Raw genomic sequence first — 20,368 nt, 5'->3', positions numbered from 1 at the left:
GCACCGCCAAAATGAACCTGAGCTTTGCAAGGGCACAAACAATGCTTCTGCAGACCCCCTCCCCCCCACTCATTCCCTTTGGGGCTTGCAAATCAGAACCTCTCGGGTGAATTCTGCTTTGAGGCATCTTTACATGATTTCCGAACCTACAGCTCCTCCTCCAGAGTGGATTCAGCTTGGTGATCAGGAGAGGCAATCTAATTGCACAGAAATTGGCAAACCGGTGGGATCTTTAAGGAAGCGTAAACATTTATGGTGATTTGCTTGCGCCCGTTCGATAGTTTTAGGGTTTGCTAAAGCCTGAACAAGTTGGGAAGTCTCTCTGTGGCTCCCAGGCCAGTGTGGTGTAGTGGTTAAGAGTGGTAGACTCGTAATCTGGGGAATCAGGTTCGCGTCTCCACTCCTCCACATGCAGCTTCTGGGTGACCTTGGGCTAATCACACTTCTCTGAAGTCTCTCAGCCCCACTCACCTCACAGAGTGTTTGTTGTGGGGGAGGAAGGGAAAGGAGAATGTTAGCCGCTTTGAGACTCCTTCGGGTAGTGATAAAGCAGGATATCAAATCAAAACTCCTCCTCCTCCTCCTCTTCCTCAGGCACACTGAATTAAGGGCATATCTCTACACCTCAATCTGGTTTATTGACTCTGAGATCTACACCATACATTCATACCATGTTTATACCACTTTAAGAGGCATGGCTCCCCCCTCCCCCAAGAACCTTGGGAACTGTGGGTACCACACATAGTTACAATTCCCAGCACCTTTAAACTACAGTTCTCAGGATTCTTGGAGGAAGCAATGTTCTTTAAATGGAAGGTGTGGGTAGTTGCCTCCCTTGCCCCAGGAAACCGGGGAAGGCAAGGAAAAAGAGGAGCGGTAGGCATCTAACATGGGACACGGGTGGCGCTGTGGTCTAAACCACAGAGCCTAGGGCTTGCCGATCAGAAGGTCGGCGGTTCGAATCCCCGTGATGGGGTGAGCTCCCGTTGCTCGGTCCCTGCTCCTGCCCACCTAGCAGTTCAAAAGCACGTCAAAGTGCAAGTAGATAAATAGGTACCGCTCCGGCGGGAAGGTAAACGGTGTTTCTGTGCGCTGCTCTGGTTTTCCAGAAGTGGCTTAGACATGCTGGCCACATGACCTGGAAGCTGTACTCTGGCTCCCTTGGCCAGTAAAGCGAGATGAGTGCCACAACCCCAGAGTCTTCTGCGACTGGACCTAATGGTCAGGGGTCCCTTTTACCTTTAGGCATCTAACACTCTCACCAAATCAGAGTCTCTAAAATTCTCTGGGAAAAGCCATGAAGAAATGAACAGATATGTAACCAATGAAGATTTGTAGAGCATGTAATAGCCTGATTGTTATTGTGCCAGCCAGTAATTTAGGCAATTGTAATCATTCAGAATCTAGTGCCAAGTAGTATGCAAATTTGTTATGACTCAACTCGCTCATTTTCTATTTATGTAAAAAAGTTTAATAAAATAAATAGGTCATGTCAAGTTGTGCAGTGCAAACATATTAAATACAGGAACACATTATTTACAATATTAAAACAAAAAAACTTCTCCACGTATACATATTTACACGAATGTAAAATCAAACTGTGTCACTCAAGTTCTCCTATTCGGTCACAACAATCTTATACACACACCAGTGTAACTTAAGAGTACAGTCCCTTGTAGAAGCAAACCCCACAGTGTTCAGTGGGGCTTACAGGATATAGTATATAGGACTGTAGCTTGAGTTAATTAAGATGCAGCTTTGCAGGAAGTCCTACGTAACTTTACAGGAAGCATAAAGTAAGAGCATGTGGTTGCAAGTTTACAGACAATTAGACTGCTTAAGATATGCCATGCCACTGTTCAATGCAGGAAGATTTACATTTCTAAAAACAAAACAAAGAACTCCACTGAAGGTGCTGAGTGTTGATAAGTCTGTGCGCCAAAGCAATCCATTTCCCCCATAATTGTTCTTTCAAAATATTATTAGTTGCCTTATATGATTGCTCATCATTCACTTTTGCCATAAATGGGCATATTCCAGCATGCATTTGCCCCCGTATTCCAAAGGGCACTGAGAAGGGGCCGCTGTTACTGCATTGGCACAAGAATTTATTCTTTACTTGAGGTGGGAGAAGAACCTGTTTTCCTCCAGATGTTGATGGAATATAACTTGCATCATTCCTGACCTTGGGCCAAGTTGGCTAGAGCTGATGGAGAGCTCCAGAAACATCAGGAGAGCCACAGGATCCCCAGACCTGATCCAGGCTTCAAGGCAGAAGCAGCAAGACAACAGGACTGGCAAAACAGTCTCATTTTATGACCTCTCTTACGGCAAGCTCTCCAAGGATTACGGGAACCACCAGACTGCTGATTTAGAATTCACTTCCCAACCTACTTAACTCCAGAACAATCTGTGCTTTGAGGAGAACTTCAGTAGGTGGCCTTTAGTGTTATTTCAACATCTCAGCTGTCTCGATTGTTACACAGCACAGGTTGCGAAAACAGCAGCCCTGGGCTTCTGAATGCTAAAGGGACAGTTCAACAATACTCCAGTTTTGGCACATTGCAGCTGACTGGGATTTAGTGGCATAGCATGTGTTGCCAGAGCCCGGGGCAAAGCAAGTATCCTCAGCACTGCCCACCAATAGGCTGGAATGAAGGGGCAATAGCTCAGCAACTTACCCAAGTGGCAGCAGTGGTGCCCTGCGAGTGTCGAGCATGGCAGAGGGTGGGACAGGGGATTGGTTAGGAATGGGTATCTTTCTAAAGCCCGTGCAGAGGGCACCCTAGCAATTGGCCGTCGCCCAAATCCACTCTTCAGCCTGCCCACACAAACATTAGGAGATCTTCTGTGTGAGAGGGAGGGCACACTATTTTTTTATTTATGATTACTACTTCATTTCCCCCCCCCCTTTTGAAATTTTGCACCCCTGTTGCCTCGCCCATGCTATGCCACTGCTGGGATTGGACAAACCCCGAGACAGCAGCAACAAGAAACTCTTACGTGAGAGTTTTGCTGTTAGATGTTGGTATTAAAAACATACATTTATCAAAGAAAGAAAGAAAGAAAGAAAGAAAGAAAGAAAGAAAGAAAGAAAGAAAGAAAGAAAGAAAGAAAGAAAGAAAGAAAGAAAGAACTATAGCAGCAGCAAACTTGGAAACAGCTCGTGCACCTCCATGGTAAGACATCCAGAACAGAAAGCAGACAGCAGTGACATTTCTGGTCTGCCACCTTTTCAGGCAGCAAGCAGGAGCCCTCAAGATGACAACAGGTGGAGGTGTAGCAGAAGACAGACACACCCTGTGCCGTTTATCCCAGGCTGGGAGTCACAGAGCTCTTTAAGCAACGTGAGACTTATTTCAAAGCCTGCTCTGTTTCCCCCCCCCCTTTCACCTCGAGGGGTGTGTGTGTGGAAGTCAGTAACAACACAAAGAAGAAGAAAAAACAACCCATCATGCAGGCATGAACATCTCCTAAATTCTCTCCCTTGCACACAGAAGTCTCTGTAAACTACCTGCCGATAGTTCTCCGGTGACAGATTAACGCACACACGGCAACCATCTTTGGGTCGTCTTCCAGTACTGAACAGGGTGGGGCAGCTCTCCGGCGGCTGTGGAAACTCTACAGATGTTAATTCCTGCAAGTGTGGCGACATTGCCTGGCATCCTCTGGCAGCTGCAGAGAGGCAAAGGGAGTGCAAAACCCCCTCCTTGCGGCATCTTCCATGTTGGGCAGACAAGGTCTCAGGCTCTCAACGTGCTCCTCTGAGGTTCTCAGTCTGACCTTTCCCGACGTGCCTCCACGGAAGGGCGTGTGCTTCGGCAACAGCCTTTTCAGCTGCATCTCCTAGAAGAGGCAAGAACTGGGTAACAGCTTCGACAGGGGACATCATCGCGCCAAGCTGGGAGCTACCGAAAGTGTTTCCCAAGAGTTAAAAAGCAGGATTCAGTGGGCCACCTGGACATAAGAGGGGCCTGTTGAATCAGGCCAACGGCCCATTTAGTCCAGCACCCTGTTCTCACAGTGTCAGACTAGATGCCTGAAGGAAGCCTGCAAGCTGGACATGAGCACAACAGCACCCTGCTACTCAGTGATGGAGCCCGTGCTTTGGGTGCAAAAGGGTCCCAGGATCAATCTCCAGCCAAGAGAAGACTCTGTCCAATGCCAGCCAGCGTAAGACAGCTCCTGGATAGATTGCGTAATTAGACAGAGCCTTCATACTGACCTGACAATAACAGCTCTGCATCTGACGGCTCCCTAGAGAATGCCCGCAACCGTAGAGCCCAATTCTCATCTCTTGCAGGGTCCATACTTTCAAGGAAACACTACCCACTGCACTCAACCCTGGAATGACGGACAGTGGAACTGGAAAATAGTCTGCCTCTACTCACTTCCCCAAACCAAACAGGGCAACCTCATACATTTTGCTTTGGAAGTGAGTCCCACTGTGTTTACTGCGGGCTACTCCACGGTAGGATTGCAGCCAAAGAGGATGGCTCGAAAAGAAAGCATCATCGGTTCACATCTACAGAACCAATTAATGCACCACGCACAATTGAGCACTTGCCCAAAGTTGGAAAACAGACAAAATGCTGCCCCTGTGATAATTTTGGAAATATAGAATATCAGAATTCCCTTGGCATACTATAAAGGTAAAGGTAAAGGGACCCCTGACCATTAGGTGCAGTCGCAGACGACTCTGGGGTTGTGGCGCTCATCTCGTGTTACTGGCCGAGGGAGCCAGTGTACAGCTTCAGGGTCATGTGGCCAGCATGACTAAGCAGCTTCTGGCGAACCAGAGCAGCGCACGGAAACGCCGTTTACCTTCCCACTGGAGTGGTACCTATTTATCTACTTGCACTTTGATGTGCTTTCGAACTGCTAGGTGGGCAAGAGCAGGGACCGAGCAACGGGAGCTCACCCCGTCGTGGGGATTCAAACCGCCGACCTTCGGATCAGCAAACCCTTGGCTCTGTGGTTTAACCCACAGCGCCACCCGCGTACTATACTCTGTTGTAATTCTTATAACAGACGCCCTGTGAAGTTGGTGGCCGGTGTTAACAGGGTATGGATGGAAATGGGCTAAGATACAGCGTTTTCCTTAAACCCACCTAGTGAACATATAGATGTGGCAAGATGTTGCTCAGTCACTACACCATAGAAGTTCTGATACAGAAGAGAGGGATATATAGAAAGCCATTGGCCCATCTGGTTCAGGGAACATACTGGGCAGCTGCTTTACCACCAACCTAAGGCGCTTTCCCAAATATGATGCATAGCCAGATTTGCAATATATTTGGGGTGTGGTTCCTCTTCTCCTGAAAGGCACTATTACCCCAAAGCGACGCTATCCCCAGTCAGTTCTACGAAGAGGGATTTTTGTCTGTTTGTTTCTAGGATAATTAAAACCTTTGGAGAAGAAAGCACATTGAGAGGCAATACTTACCTTCAGTTCCCTTTAAACATCATTGCTGGAACTTCCATTTTCTTGCCGGAGCCTCCTCCTTTCTTCCGTTTCATCGCACACAGAACACTTTTTCCTTACCCTGCGAAGTAACAACATTGGAATCCGTCACGAAAACTGAGGCAGCCCCCTCCAAAAGTATACAAAACGCCCCTTTCGCAAACTCCGGTGATCTGAAATCCAAGCGTAGCGTTGCCTATTATATCCGGAGACAAAGCAACTTGCCTCGTGCATGGTATAATTCTGAGAAGGCCATTAGGAAACAGAGCGTGTACAATGCACAGTTTACTGTGCATTAAGAATACAGTGGTACCTTGGTTTGCGAACAGTCTGGTTTGCATACGTTTTGGATTACAAACACCTCAAACCCGGAAGTGCGTGTCCCGGTTTGTGATTTTTTTTTTATTACAACCCTTTGGGGGGGGGGTTATGAACAAAAAAAATTTGGAGGCCCCATTGGCGAAAGCGTGCTTTGGGTTACAACCTGTTTTGGTTTACAAACGGACCTCTGGTACGGATTATAGTTGTAAACTAAGGTACCACTATACAGTGGTATAAGGTACCACTATACGGTGGTACCTCGGGTTACAGACGCTTCAGGTTACAGACGCTTCAGGTTACAGACTCCGCTAACCTAGAAATAGTACCTCGGGTTAAGAACTTTGCTTCAGGATGAGAACAGAAATTGTGCGGTGACAGCAGCAGGAGGCCCCATTAGCTAAAGTGGTACCTCAGGTTAAGAACAGTTTCAGGTTAAGAACGGACCTCCAGAACGAATTAAGTTCTTAACCCGAGGTACCACTGTATACAAACCCTTTTAAGGAATTCAGGGTAGGGGTCCTGCGAAATGTCCTATTGCTTGGGCCAAAATGTGCTGCAAGGGGTGGGAAAATAATGAGAGGGCCCTTCAGAGTAGGTGTACTGAGGTTTGTGTGACTCTCCCCATTGGGATAGGGTAAGGAAGGAGTCTTCTAGAAGCAGAAAGCCAAATCCATGGCCTCCGTCTAGATAACATCATGTTCTATATGCGCACCAAGGGCGCACCAAGAGTCCTCAATCATGGAATAAGCAGAAGGTGGACTTGGGCCTCTGAGGTTTCACTTCGTGTCAACGATGAGTCCCTGATCCATTCATCTCAGCTAACCCCCATCCAGGCTGACACTTCAAGGCCCCTCCACAAATAGGTGCGACTTCCGGCAGGCTGACCAGCTGTTCCCAGCTTACCCTCACGAGGCTGCCGTGAAGGTAAAATGGGGAGGCAGAGAATCATGTCGGCCATCTTGAGTCCCTTGGAGGAATATGATATATACAGAAGCGAGACTTCGGGAGGCAGTGAATTGGCTTTGCATTTCTGTTCTTAGTTCAAGAACATTTGGCTAGTTTGCAACATCGCTGCCAGCAACAGATACCATGGACAGATCCATTTGTGCATGCTTTGTTTGCCTAGTAAAAAAGCATTAAGGGGTATCTGCAAATGGTATCATTTGCTGGCCTCTATGGAAACTGGCTATAAACTGTTGATCTATCCTAAATTATTAGCACTCAGCTGTGCATTTTCATGGTTTTGAATGAGCCTGAATGCCCTGCCTTACTATTTGTAGATTAAACAGGGTGAGGCAGCATCTAAGGTGAATTCTTACTATGAACGATACAAAATGCAGCAGTGCGGTTGCCACTAAACCCCCTTTTCCCCATGAGTGGGACATTGCTTCATGCTATCGCATGCAGCAAACCTATGCAGATGCCACACTTAGCCAGGCATTGGTTGTCATGGTAAGTGATATTGCCTGAATCCCATCTGTCCTCCTACCGGGGGCCACTCAGATTGTGCGGCACAGGAGTGTGGGCCGCTCCTCATGATATCACCAAAACACAAGGGTCCATGGTTTACGAATGCAACACTAGCTCATGACACCACCCCACATTGAACCCATTGCCCACCCCCAACTATTTGGTGACCACCATGTGCCCCCATCCATCATTTGTTTAAATTAAGCTTGTTCCAGCGCTTAACTTCTTAAAGGTAAAGGTAAAGGGACCCCTGACCATTAGGTCCAGTTGCGGACGACTCTGGGGTTGCGGTGCTTATCTCGCTTTACTGGTCGAGGGAGCCGGCGTACAGCTTCCGGGTCAGGTTGCCAGCATGACTAAGCCGCTTCTGGCAAACCAGAGCAGTGCATGGAAACGCTGTTTACCTTCCCGCCAGAGTGGTACCTATTTATCTACTTGCACTTTGACGTACTTTCAAACTGCTAGGTGGGCAGGAGCTGGGACCGAACAACGGGAGCTCACCCCATCGCGGGGATTCGAACCGCCAAGCTTCTGATCAGCAAGCCCTAGGCACTGTGGTTTAACCCACAGTGCCACCCGTGTTCCATATCTTAAAAGTTAGGAGGACGTAATGTTTGACCAGTTACTGGAGACCTGAAGGACACCATCTGCAGACTGCATTTCAATCCAAAAGTTTCTGAAATGTTGAACTTTCATGAGTGTTCACCAGGTTGTTTGCTTCAACCAGGCTTCCTCAAACTCGGCCATCGAGATGTTTTTGGCCTACAACTCCCATGATCCCTAGCTAGCAGGACCAGTGGTCAGGAATGATGGGAATTGTAGTCTCAAAACATCTGGAGGGCCGAGTTTGAGGAAGCCTGGCTTAGACCGTTGACTTGGATTGCATTCATATGGGATACTTTAGGACAAACTTGTAGTGCAAACAAATACTCTATTCCTATAACACACTCAAAAAAGGACTACAGGAGAATGTGTACGTGGGTAAAATATTGTGTGTGCTTCTGCCCCCAATTTACAGTGGTACCTCGGGTTAAATACTTAATTCATTCTGGAGGTCCGTTCTTAACCTGAAACTGTTCTTAACCTGAAGCACCACTTTAGCTAATAGGGCCTCCCGCTGCGCCGCCAGAGCATGATTTCTGTTCTTATCCTGAAGCAAAGTTCTTAACCTGAAGTGTTATTTCTGGGTTAGTGGAGTCTGTAACCTGAAGCGTATGTAACCCAAGGTACCACTGTACTATGTTTCTTCAACAAACCGAAGGACCAAAATTGTACTACTTACAGCAGTGTTACAATGACCACAATGGCAGCAAAGGTGAGCAAACCAGCCGTCGACGCAAGTATTGTGGATGTGAAACTTTCTACATCGTTGCCATCGGTACTGTGCGTCTTCAAGAACTGCTCTACGCAACGTTCGCCAAAGTAATCCGAGTGGCACCTGAAAATTAACCACACAAAGAATTTAGCCGCACAGTTTTTCGAGCGCTCGCTTCAAAGTTTGCACAAGGGCAAGCCATTTGGATAAGACCGCTGCAGCTCCTTACAAGAAGCTGGTGCCCGAGGACCAGGATCTCACCATGTAATGTTGTCAGATCCAACAGAGCTAGTGAGGAGTTTGCCAGCTGTAGGCTAAGCTACAATTAGTCTGGCTGGGACATTCCAGGAAAACTGTACTTCATTCTTTCTTTTAACACATGAGCAAATTACGAGTTCAGCGGCCCATTATGCAGCTTACGAATGCCGCAATCATTTAAAATTTACATGGCAAAGAGGACTTGCGGGTGACACAGTGAATTAATCAGAAGTGCTAACAAGACAGTGAGCAAAGCCCACCAACATTTGGGCACCTTTGCCCCTGGAAACCCTCTTTTGCCATTGGGCAGGTACATCACTCATTATTGTTCTAGATGTCTCTATCCAGCCTTTGGAGTTTTCCCAAGGACACACCCCTCACTAGCCTGACTTTGCACCCCAGATGTACAGGTGAAACTCGAAAAATTAGAATATTGTGGAAAGGTTCATTTCTTTCAGTGATTCAACTTAAAAGGTGAAACTAATATATGAGATGGACTCGTGACATGCAAAGCGAGATATGTCAAGCCTTTATTTGTTATAATTGTGATGATTATGGCGTACAGCTGATGAGAACCCCAAATTAACAATTTCAACTTTGGGGTTTTCATCAGCTGGATGCCATAATCATCACAATGATAACAAACAAAGGCTTGACATATCTCGCTTTGCATGTCACGAGTCTATCTCATATATTAAACTCCAGTAGCTAATGAAAACAATTGCTTACATAAATGGACTTTTCAACGATATTCTAATTTTTTTGAGTTTCACCTGTATTTGCTTCGACCAGTTATGTGCTCTCAAATTCCAGCAATACCTTTCGCCTGTCTGAATGGAAGATACGAGAGGCAGCTGTTACCCTATGCAGAAACTAGACTTCTGTACAATTTTTGCCCCACCCATTTTTGCCACTGGTTCTGCCCCACCCAAAAGGTTGCTCAGAAAGGAACCCATCCGTTTCTATTCTTCATTTAGAACACATGTATAAAAACCACAGATATTCTAACAATGGCAATGGGCTCATTCCAATCAATGCAGATACCAGGCAGCAGCACCCATATCAAGGTTTCTGTGACACCTTTGTCCAGGTAGGTAAGGTCAGATTAAGACCTTTAGAGGCCCTAAGCACTTAAAAGATTTCAGTGCACACACCGCACACACGCACACATATCCAATTCAAAATATAAACAATGATAAACCATGAAATAACATTTTATTTTTCAAAATGTAACAAAACCTACATTAAGATGGGAAATAATGTTTATTTTTCTATACTACCACTTTATTTTCTCCTGCTTTTTTTCTAATTGCAAAGCCTTTGGTTGGATCCTCAAAACTAATCTTAACGCAACACACCTGCTTCTATCATAGCTGTCAACTTTTTCCTTTTCTTGTGAGGAATCCTATTCGGAATAAGGGAATTTCCCTTGAAAAAATGGAAAAGTTGACAGCTTAGAGAGCAACTAAGTTTGTTGTTGGTATGAGCTTTCATACCAAGAACAAACTTAGTTGGTCTCTAAGGTGCTACTGGAAGGAATTTTTTATTTTATTTTATTTTGTTGATAAGAGCTTTGTTCTCAAACTTCCTCAATAATTCTCCCACCCACTTTGTGTTTTTCTTTTAAAAACGGTCAACTATTTATCCACAGATCCGTGTTTTCTATTTTTTGCTGCCCATTTAATAGCTCTGTGCTCACGGGTGTGCTTATACATGCCTTCTGTTTTTGTCTTTATCCTGTATTTTATTCCGTGGGGAATATATAAATCTAATAAATAATGTGTCAGGGAACTGTCCCTGGCTCAGCGCAGCAGGGTGGTGGAAGGACTCTCGGGATGTTACAGAGAGCCCCGGCCCCACCTGAACAGCAGCACCTCCTCCTCTAGCGGAGGAAGCAGTGATGTCTCCAGTGGGGAGGGGCAGGCAGCTCCGGGTCTGGAGAGCAGAGGCTCTGGGGATGTTGGAGAGACCCTGCACTCCCCTCACTCAGCGGGCGAGGAGGGAGACACGCTATTTCCGGCGCCCCAAGTGCGCAGAGGGGTGAAACGTAAGGAGGGGAGGCGGAGATTTCGGATACCGAAACTCTTATGTTGGGGTCACAGCCGGAAGGGGCCACTCCCGGATTCTGCGAGTGACTGATACAGACACGAACTTGTAGCTCTGCACTGTAAATAGCACGCACAATAAAACTGCTAAAAGACTGGTCGGAGTCTTGCCTGGTTACTCGCGAGCAACTACCCCAAGGACCTTACATAATGAAAATATTAAATAAATTATATTCTGTGCAAAAGTCCAGGATTCAGAAGGACAGCCCTCAAAGGCAGTAGGTTAACTTACTTGCACGTGGCTTTTCGAAGATGTTCGTAATATTTGCAGTCGCCATGTACACAGAAGTTTTTAAACTCTGCTTCGCATGGAGTTTTCTTCTTGTTTTTCTTCCCCTTGTTGTTCCCCTTTCTTTTTGGTTTGTTTGAGTTCTTTTTCCCGCTCTCTGATTTTGCTGGCTTTTTAAGTTCAAATGCAACTGGAAAGGAGGGGGGAAAAGTGTTTATTTGCATTGATGACGAGTTATGAATTAGCTCAGGGTGGTATTTCAACTGCAGAGTAGATCATGCTGAGAGGGAAGGAGGGGGCGAGAGGGAGAGAGATATATCCAGGGACAGCAGCATTTCAACCTCAGTTTCCCATTCAAACTAGTACACCACTTTGGCTGCAAGTCCAAAGATCAACAAAGGGCCTTCATGCTAGAGACCTTGCCTATAATACACAATATTCTAACAAGATAGCAGTGCATCCTGCTTTTAACTGAAGTAAAGGTAAAGGTAAAGGGACCCCTGACCATCAGGTCCAGTCATGTCCGACTCTGGGGTTGCGGCGCTCATCTCGCATTACTGGCCGAGGGAGCCGGCGTTTGTCCGCAGGCAGCTTCCGGGTCATGTGGCCAGCATGACTAAGCTTCTTCTGGCGAACCAGAGCAGCGCACGGAAACGCCGTTTACCTTCCCGCTGGAGCGGTCCCTATTTATCTACCGGTACTTGCACTTTGACATGCTTTCAAACTGCTAGGTGGGCAGGAGCAGGGACCGAGCAACGGGAGCTCACCCCGTGGCAGGGATTCGAACCACCAACCTTCTGATCAGCAAGCCCTAGACTCTGTGGTTTAACCCACAGCGCCACCTGGGTCTCTCTGAAGCTTTAAACTGAAGACGGCCCTACAAATATTCTCGTGTGGAAGAGGTTTTAGGTTCATTGTTTAAAAAACAGCAGCAGCAGCAGCAGCAGCAGCAACAACAAAAGAAGATGAACAAAAGTCGCTTATGTCTCTAGTGGAGACAACTTTGTTCCAGCAGAAACTCAAGGAACAGAGTCTAGGAAACCATAATTACTATTTTTTTTACACACTAAGGCCAAGGTGCTTGATCCAGATATTTAACTCTTGGTGTTCAGGAAGTGCTTCCCTTCCTATTTTTAGACCTAATACATACCTCACACTCCAGAAGTAACATATGACCAGGAAAGAAGCTGACACAGATCTGAAGTGATTTTTGCCTCTGCTTCTTATGTTGATGTGACACACATTTTAGAAAGTCAATGTGCTAAAGCCCTTTAAATATAGCTTCGAGTTTGATTCCCAAATGCAATAAAGTCCAAGCTAGTAATAACTGTTGTTGACTAATTTTATCATAAACATTACTGCTCAGCATCAAGGGCAAATTAAGTAGTGTCGACTAATTATGCTTAGCAAGTCTAATGAAGTGTGGTAATATGGTTAACCCCAAAGATATTTGCATTTCACAGGGGTTCAAAGGACTGAGCAGACAGCCAAGGAGGAATTTTAAAAGAGGATTTCACAGCCATCTCCCAGTTTAAAAATGCATGCTTGTGGGATTCTGCTGCGGTGTGCTAATGAACATGTGCCATTAATGGACAGAAAGACATTCTTAAATCATTCCCACCCAACCCTCCAACACATGCCTGTGCAAAAACATCAGTTAACACACAAATGAGTTTCAGGATCACCTCTTGAATTTTCCATTTCGCTGGTACTAAGAACACAAAACATAACAAGATGGCCTTTTTTTTGTTTTTTTAGGTCATGATCGGCAAGACTTGCTAGACTTCATGCTGTAGGTGTGTTTATTGCATTTTAATCATGCTCTTCCTCCAAGAAACTTAAGCAATGTACATAGTTCTCCCCCCCACAACAGCAACTCTGAAGTACATTGGGTCAGTCATTTTCTCTTAGCCTAAGGTGGGTGGAAAAAACCCTAGGTGTACCTCTAAAAACGTACCATACGAATGACAAACTTGTTTAGAAGACATCATACAAAAACACTCATCAGAGAAACAGGAATGTGTACAACTCCTGTCAGGCACACAAACTGACACCCTAGCATCCTTTCTGCACACATTGCTCAGCACATGACGGCTACGTTGCAATTAGCATTACGAATTTACACTTTGAGCCATTGCGAGCGGCTGTCAAAAGTCTTCTGCCAGCTAGGCTCCATGATCACCAACCTCGCATGTTCAACCTCGGTGGTTCCTCACCCCCCAACCTGGACTGTTTGAAAACTGCTGAGAGTGTTGGGGGCCCACTTTATAATTTCCTTAGGAGACTATGGAAATTTGTAGTCCATACCCTCCTCAAGCTGCTATTCATGGACATATTCCAGAGTAAGAACTTAGTTTGTTCACTGTACCTTTCAGGGGTGCCAACTTGAATAAGATATTGGGGGGGGGGGGAGGTAAGCCCCGCCCCACATAATTGATCATGTGATGCTGTTCATGTTCACAATTTGGGCTTGGCCCCCTCAAATATTTTTGTGGGATGGCCAAGGAGACCTCAGCCCTGAAGGTTGGTTCCTATGGTAACTTTATTCTGCCATGAAGGGGCCAAAGGATTTCAAGGTAGTCAACAAACTAAGCTAGATGGACCAATGGGCTGATTCAGTACTAGGCAGATTCAGATGTTCCTACGATGGCTTGCAAAATTCTCAACAGCCCCCCCCCAAGTGTCTCTTGCTTAAATAGTTTTATCCTGCCCCTTGACTCCACAATGGAGCCAGCAATTCCCAGGATTCTTTGGAGGCAGCCAAGACTTGTGCAACCACTACAAGTTTGCAGCGTAGCTATGCTGCTTTATTTTCTGGAACCGACAACAGTCCAGTCTGAAAAAGTGCCAACGGAATATTGCCCCTTACCTCAAGAGTCTTATAAATGGCGCGAGTGTCAGGAAGGCAAAATATTGTTCCTAAACCAACGTTTCCTTAAAACTCAAACAAAACAACGCCGCCAGCTCTCAGGGTTAAATGCTCAACTGTGAGCCAAAAATTGAAACTGCTTCTGAACCAAAAGCTGAAGGGTTCAAATGAATTGGCTCAGCAGCAGGATGCGAACACATTGGGTGCAGTGCTCTGCAGAAAAATGCTTGGGGATTTTCACTCTTGGTGAATTCTAGTTCAAACAGATCTGCACTTCCCAGAATAAGGTACAGATGGGAATTTTGTTACCTACTATCTGCTGAAGTTCTTGAGTGTTACAGTCCATTTCTTGGCTCAAAAAAGAGTAAAAATACATTTGAAGAGTGTGTATTTGGCTAGGAAATGTGTTTTGAAATGTATATTTAAATACAAGTTTCATAGATTATTATTTTTAGTGGACTTGTGGCCAAGCAGATGCAAAAGTAGTATGAACCAGAAGCAGCCCAGATCACCTACCATGTAGCAGAATAAATAGCTTATGCTTTGAGTTTGCCAGAAATTTAAAGCTCTATTTACAAGCAACACATTCTGCTGCCATCCTTTTGGAAGTGGACCCAATCCCAAAACTTCATTGCAACTATGCACTGGGAAAGCTTATCAGATCGATACCCAGGTTTCACTAATTAAATAATATTCCAAATAACTCTCGCCCACAGCGGTGGCAGGAGAACTGCAACCCAAGACATGCTCACATTGTTCAGAGTTCGAAAAACCCAAATTTAAAAGGTTTAGTAATATTAAAGGAAGAAAACCCTACTGGACTGTGGTAGTGCAGGGCAAGTATCGACTTAGCCTCATACTCACTTGGTGTGACTTATGGGAAAATATGTTTAAGGTCCATTCTTCCTACTTTACAGGGTAATTAACTTACATCAATGTAAATTAATGCCAACTGGTGAGTGAAAAGCAGAATTATTGTGTTTGACAGTGCTTTTTGGGGGGGGGGATGCAGGAGTATGCATACCCCTAAACATTTTGTGAATCATTGAACTTTTGTGCATTTACTGTATTTATTTCCCCCGATTTGAACTATAAAATGGTGATTTTTTTTTTGAGTGAAAATGAGAGTACCCCTAAGCATTTTGTTTTAAGTGAAAAAAAAGGACTGGAATTTGAGTGTTATATTATTCTGTGGAGACAATGAAAAACTTGAAATCGAAGGAGGGAGAAATTGAAATACATTCATTTCTTCCTGTCCTGAAAATTTTGGTTAATAATGCGTTCCAGACCATAAAGACTGATAATCTTAGAGCAGATCTATGCTGCAAAAACCCATTGGCTTTATACCAGTTTAAGCTAGAAGAGTTTTTCTCCAAGAGTGTCCTATAACTTGTAGGTCTGTGACAGTGCTGAGAATCCTCAGATCTGCTCTTTGTGGTTCCCAGACTCACCCATGGGAAAGGGAAAGACAATTACACCAGCTTGTGGTAAGTCTGTTCTGTAGATACCAAGCAATAATTTTGGTGGTTGCCGTTCTTTAATAGGAAACCTATTTTTGCATCTAATTGTGTATTCCCTCCTTACCAGAGCTGCACTTTTCCCATTGACACGGAAGCAGGTCAAGTCCAGAATTTGCAGGCAACAGTCTAGTTAGCATGGAACACTAGTCTAGCATTAAATGTGAACTGGATCATTGCATGAAAATGTCTGGACCAGGGTTTCTCAAACCTGGCTCTCCAGCTGTTTTTAGACTACAATTCCCATCATCCATCCAGTCCTGCTGGCTAGGGATGATGGGAGTTGTAGTCCAAAAATAGCTGGAGACCTGGCACGGTTCAGCCCTGTGCGCTTAAGAACCCACGTTGCCCACCCCTATGCTTAAGCCAGTACATGTGACCAAGGCTAATACTTAATTCTGTTAACTGAACAGCACACTGCTATATCAGCAACCACCCAGACCATTCCTATTTTGATAATTGTTTTGAATGGGGTGGGAAGGTACAGATTCCAGACACAAGACCTCTCCTACGTAAAGGTAAAGGGACCCCTGACCGTTAAGTCCAGCTGCGGACGACTCTGGGGTTGTGGCGCTCATCTCGCTCTATAGGCCGAGGGAGCTGGCATACAGCTTCCGGGTCATGTGGCCAGCATGACTAAGCCGCTTCTGGCGAACCAGAGCAGGGCACGGAAATGCCGTTTACCTTTCCGCCGGAGCAGTACCTATTTATCTACTTGCAATTTGACGTGCTTTCGAACTGCTAGGTTGGCAGGAGCTGGGACCGAGCAACGGGAGCTCACCTCGTCGCGGGGATTCGAACCACCGACCTCCCGATCGGCAAGCCCTAGAGACTCAGTGGTTTAGACCACAGCGCCACCCGCGTCCCTAGGACCTCTCCTAACATCTCGCTAATATATAGTTGAGCCCAGCTGCGAGTTCTTGGATCGTAGGAAGAAGAACCAACAAAGACGCAGAGCATCTGTGGGACCCCGGCGCTTGCGTGCTGTTGCGATCAAAGTTGGCCAACTAAAAACTCTCTCCTGTATTTCCTTACAAAATAGAAAATTCTTTTCAGTAGCACCTTAGAGACCAACTGTGTTTGTTCTTGGTATGAGCTTGGTATGTGCATGCACACTTCTTCAGATACACTGAAACAGAAGTCCTGTATTTCCTTGTAGAAGACACACGGTGGCAACTTTTTTGCACAAAACCCACCACATCCTGACAGCAGGCTCGTCTCCACGTGGCTCACAGCCAAGGACGATAGAGCCCTCCACAGGCAAAAGCTCAACTTTGACATACCTGTAGCTGAATCACCTACAAGGAATTGAGGTGCCATTGCCACTTCTTCCTCTTCAGTCCCTTCATAGTCAACTCCCGAGGAAAACACCCCAGCTGCAGGTGTATTAAGAGTCCTCAGGACGGGCATGTTTTGCTCTTGTCCCGTCACATTTAGCCCTGATCCAGCGGCATGCTGGCACACTGCAACAGAGAAATGAGACAAATCAAGATGCCATTCTTGCGAGTCAGCCAAAACCAGCAGAGAGGTGTTTACCTGAAAGTTACATTAGGCAGCTATTACTTATGTAGTCTTATGCAGCAGTGAGTCACCCGAGAAGCAGCTCTCGGCTTTTCTAATGAGCGAATCATGCATTTATACTTCCCCGGTATTTTAAAAATGCCTCCCAAGTTCTGGGTTGCTATGCCCCGCTCGACAAAACCACAGCGAGTGCGCCGCTTAAGAGAAACAGATTCTCCACTGTAGGCACAAGTCCATGGCTACAATGATCAGCACTCTGAACTTGGAGGAAAACCCCACTCCTATTAAAAGGACTTACTCGATTCAAAACGATTTACTGAGAATATCTGGTTTGGGGGATGGAGCACAAACATGATTGCCTTTGCATCTAAGCCATAGATTTCTCCCATCATTCTAAGGATGGCACATTGGATGTTAATGTCCAAGAATCATAGAATTGTAGAGTTGGGAGGGACCCTGAGGATCATGTAGTCCCACCCCCTGCAATGCAGGAATTTGCAGCTGCCCCATATGGGGAATCGAACCTGCAACCTCCGCACCATGCTCTAAGCAGCTGAGCTATCCAGTGCGTCCTGAGATGAAGATTCTCAGGGATGCGGCGACCAAGACAAACAAGCCGCCAGAACAGTGGCAGTTGCTGACAGTAGCCACATCTTAGACAGACACAGTGGGTTTGGTCCAAAACGCCTGCGCAGGCAATTACTATAGGAGGAACTCCCAATCTGTCAAATCCCATATTAGCTGCGCATTACCCCTTCCAGTGATAACCAACATGGGACCCTCCAGATTTTGCTGGACTGCAACCCCATCGTTCCTGACCCTGTCATTGGGGCGGATGGAAGCTGCAGTCCACAATATCTGGAGTATGCAAGGTTGGCTGCCCTTTGCTTCCAGGTCAGACAGAAATTACAGTTGAGAGTGAATGCACCTTTCTAGAAGGGGGGGTAACTGTACATTGTGGCTGCAAGCCTATAAGCACTTTCCTCAAAGGAAGCCCAGCCGAACATAGTGGGACTTACTCAGTTGTAAGTATGTTATAAAGACCATAAGCCACATAATTCTGTAACCCATTTGTTATTCGAACCACCCGCCATCTACAATACAGAAACAGGAATACTGGTCAACCTTGCAGAGTTGTTGAACAAGACAGGGATATAAGAGGTGCTATATGAATTCTAAGCTCAAGGTGCAATGGTTAGCCCCTGACTCAGACTGGAAAGAGCTGCGTTCAAATTCCCCACTCAGAGCTTCTTCAGACAACCGGTTCAATTCAGCATTCATCCTGATCTGCTTGCACAAAGTTCACCCAGGGCTTACGACTATGCCCAGTCTTTTTGGAGCATTCATTCCAAATTGTTTATGGGGTGCTTATATGACAATAAGCGTTCACCCAGATTCACTTGCGGGGATATACACGTCTTTCTATTAATTGTTCGTTCATTCCACACTTTTTAGTGTATACCTACCCATCACTTTCCTAAAAGTCCTTTTAAAAAGTGAATTGTAGCACTAGGGCAACAGAGCACCTTAATCCACCTGAATTACAGAAACCTAAATTTCTGGCATGTGTTCCAGCTTCTGTCTACAAAACAGTGGCAGTCTGGAAGCACCTTCTGCCAAGAAGGTCAGTAGACCGGGTGACTTTGGACCAACTGTGCCACCTGTGGGTGAGGTTGGCAAGCTGTGGTCTTCCAGACATTGTCAGGCCCCAACCCCTGCCATCCCTGACCACCAAACCACCCTGGCTGGGCCTGAAGGGAGCTGGAGTCCAACAACATTTGGAGACCAACAGGTTAGCTCATCCTTGCCATCCTCCGAATGGTGCAGCAATAAAACTGCCCTCACATCTGCAAAGCTAAGCAGGGTCTGGTCTGGTTTCAAATTGGATGGGGGTCGTTGTGTGTTGAGAGGTTGGACTTAGATGACCCTCGGTGGTACCTTCTCCCAGCTTTACAATTCTATGATCTATGAAGTACAGAAGGAAGGACACAGAAATGCATGGGAGATGCATGGGGCGAGCTCCTTGGAGGGAACAGCAGTTTAAAAATAAAATTAAAAATAAAGGAAGCTTTAATTAAGATGTCACAAAAACAGGGAAGAACCAAGTATCTAGTAGGGTTAGCGAGGCCAGATCACAAGTGTAGGGCGTGGGAAAAGGAGGAGAGAACCCCCCCCCCTTGCAGCCTTTCAGGTGCCTCCTGTTTCAAAACAATGGTGCTGTTCCAGTCCAACCTCCTGGAATCAGGAAGCCGTCGGATATTGGAGCCAAGCCGTGAGAAGAGAGAGAAAATGTAGCAAGTTCCCATCGCTGTACCAGAAGCGCCTCTCTCCAAAGTGCACCGTCTTGGGTCTGTCACCCGAAGTTAAACCCGACACCCCCACACCCCCACCCCAGGGTCTCATTGCCCGCCCACCCACCTACCCATCTTCCCTCCCTGCCGCTCACCTAAGCTCCAGAGCAGCAGCCGGAGGAGGGCGAGCGTGGCGCGCATGGAGGGCACGGGCGCGTCGTCGGGGGGCGGACGTCTAGGCAGGTGCGCAAAGGCGGCTCCGGCTCAGAGGGACTCGACGGGCGCCTGGCGAGCTGCGAGCGCCGTACGGCAACCCTGCTCCATCCCTGCCGAGAGATATATATGCGGTGGAGGCAGGCAGGCAGGCCGGTCGGACGCAGCTCGACGTCAGCCGGGTGGGGAAAAGGTACAGGAGCGCCTCCGGAGACGCCACCCAGGTGCGCGCGGCGCAAAGAGCGAGCAGGGCACGGAGGCGGAGCGGGCGCGGAGAGGCGGCGAGGCGGGCCAAGAGGTGATTCAGCCGCGGCTCACGAGCTGCTCCCGGCTTCCCCACGAGCCCGGAGAGAGGGCATAGCTGTCAAGTTTCAGATTTGAAAATAAGGATCAGCACCCTCACCTGTCCCAGGGACAGTTTACGGTTCTCAGGGACAGTCCACGCCATGGTAATCCCCCCCAGGCTACAAATTAATTTACACCAGGCTACACACCATCATCTTTCCCCACATTCATATGTGGGATTTGACTGGAGTAACACATGACTGGAAAGGTTTGCAGTTCCATAAACATAGGTGTGCACTGCCTAAAAAAAATGTCAACTTTGTAACCAGAGGTTCAACTGTATAGAATCTGAATCACATGCACCACAAGGCCTATGCAGCCTCAACTTAAGGTGGCTCCCGGCCTGGCTTTTTACAGGCCCCAGCTGACTGCACAACCTGGCCTTTGCAAAGGCCATATAGACAGATACCTTTAGCTTCTGCACCCCTCCTTTGCACAACCACATAGGCA

At 46.6% G+C, this 20,368-nt stretch overlaps 1 protein-coding gene across 1 annotated transcript; it reads right to left on the bottom strand.

Moving 5' to 3' along the window:
* Positions 1-3,415: 3,415 nt before the first annotated feature.
* On the bottom strand, positions 3,416-19,745 carry LOC117058719 (amphiregulin-like). Its single transcript, XM_033170062.1, has 6 exons — positions 19,516-19,745; positions 16,832-17,011; positions 11,166-11,352; positions 8,538-8,693; positions 5,447-5,546; positions 3,416-3,846 (listed from the first exon to the last, which is right to left on the bottom strand). Exons 1-5 carry the CDS (start codon positions 19,559-19,561, stop codon positions 5,459-5,461), a joined length of 657 nt encoding a protein of 218 aa, XP_033025953.1. The 5' UTR covers positions 19,562-19,745; the 3' UTR covers positions 3,416-3,846; positions 5,447-5,458.
* Between the last annotated feature and the right edge of the window lie 623 nt (positions 19,746-20,368).

Source organism: Lacerta agilis, chromosome 14, assembly GCF_009819535.1.
Source record: "Lacerta agilis isolate rLacAgi1 chromosome 14, rLacAgi1.pri, whole genome shotgun sequence".
Taxonomy (NCBI): domain Eukaryota; kingdom Metazoa; phylum Chordata; class Lepidosauria; order Squamata; family Lacertidae; genus Lacerta; species Lacerta agilis.
This window is presented reverse-complemented; position numbering and strand designations above follow the sequence as displayed.

What these genes read in the sequence shown, in the direction of transcription:
- LOC117058719 (XM_033170062.1), bottom strand. Translation starts at nt 19,561, where the DNA reads ATGCGCGCCACGCTCGCCCTCCTCCGGCTGCTGCTCTGGAGCTTAG. An exon ending in TGTAGGTGATTCAGCTACAG is followed by an intron (nt 11,353 to 16,831) that starts GTATGTCAAAGT and finishes CCTCCTTTCCAG; the next exon opens with TTGCATTTGAACTTAAAAAG. An exon ending in GTGGTCATTGTAACACTGCT is followed by an intron (nt 5,547 to 8,537) that starts GTAAGTAGTACA and finishes GTTACTTCGCAG; the next exon opens with GGTAAGGAAAAAGTGTTCTG.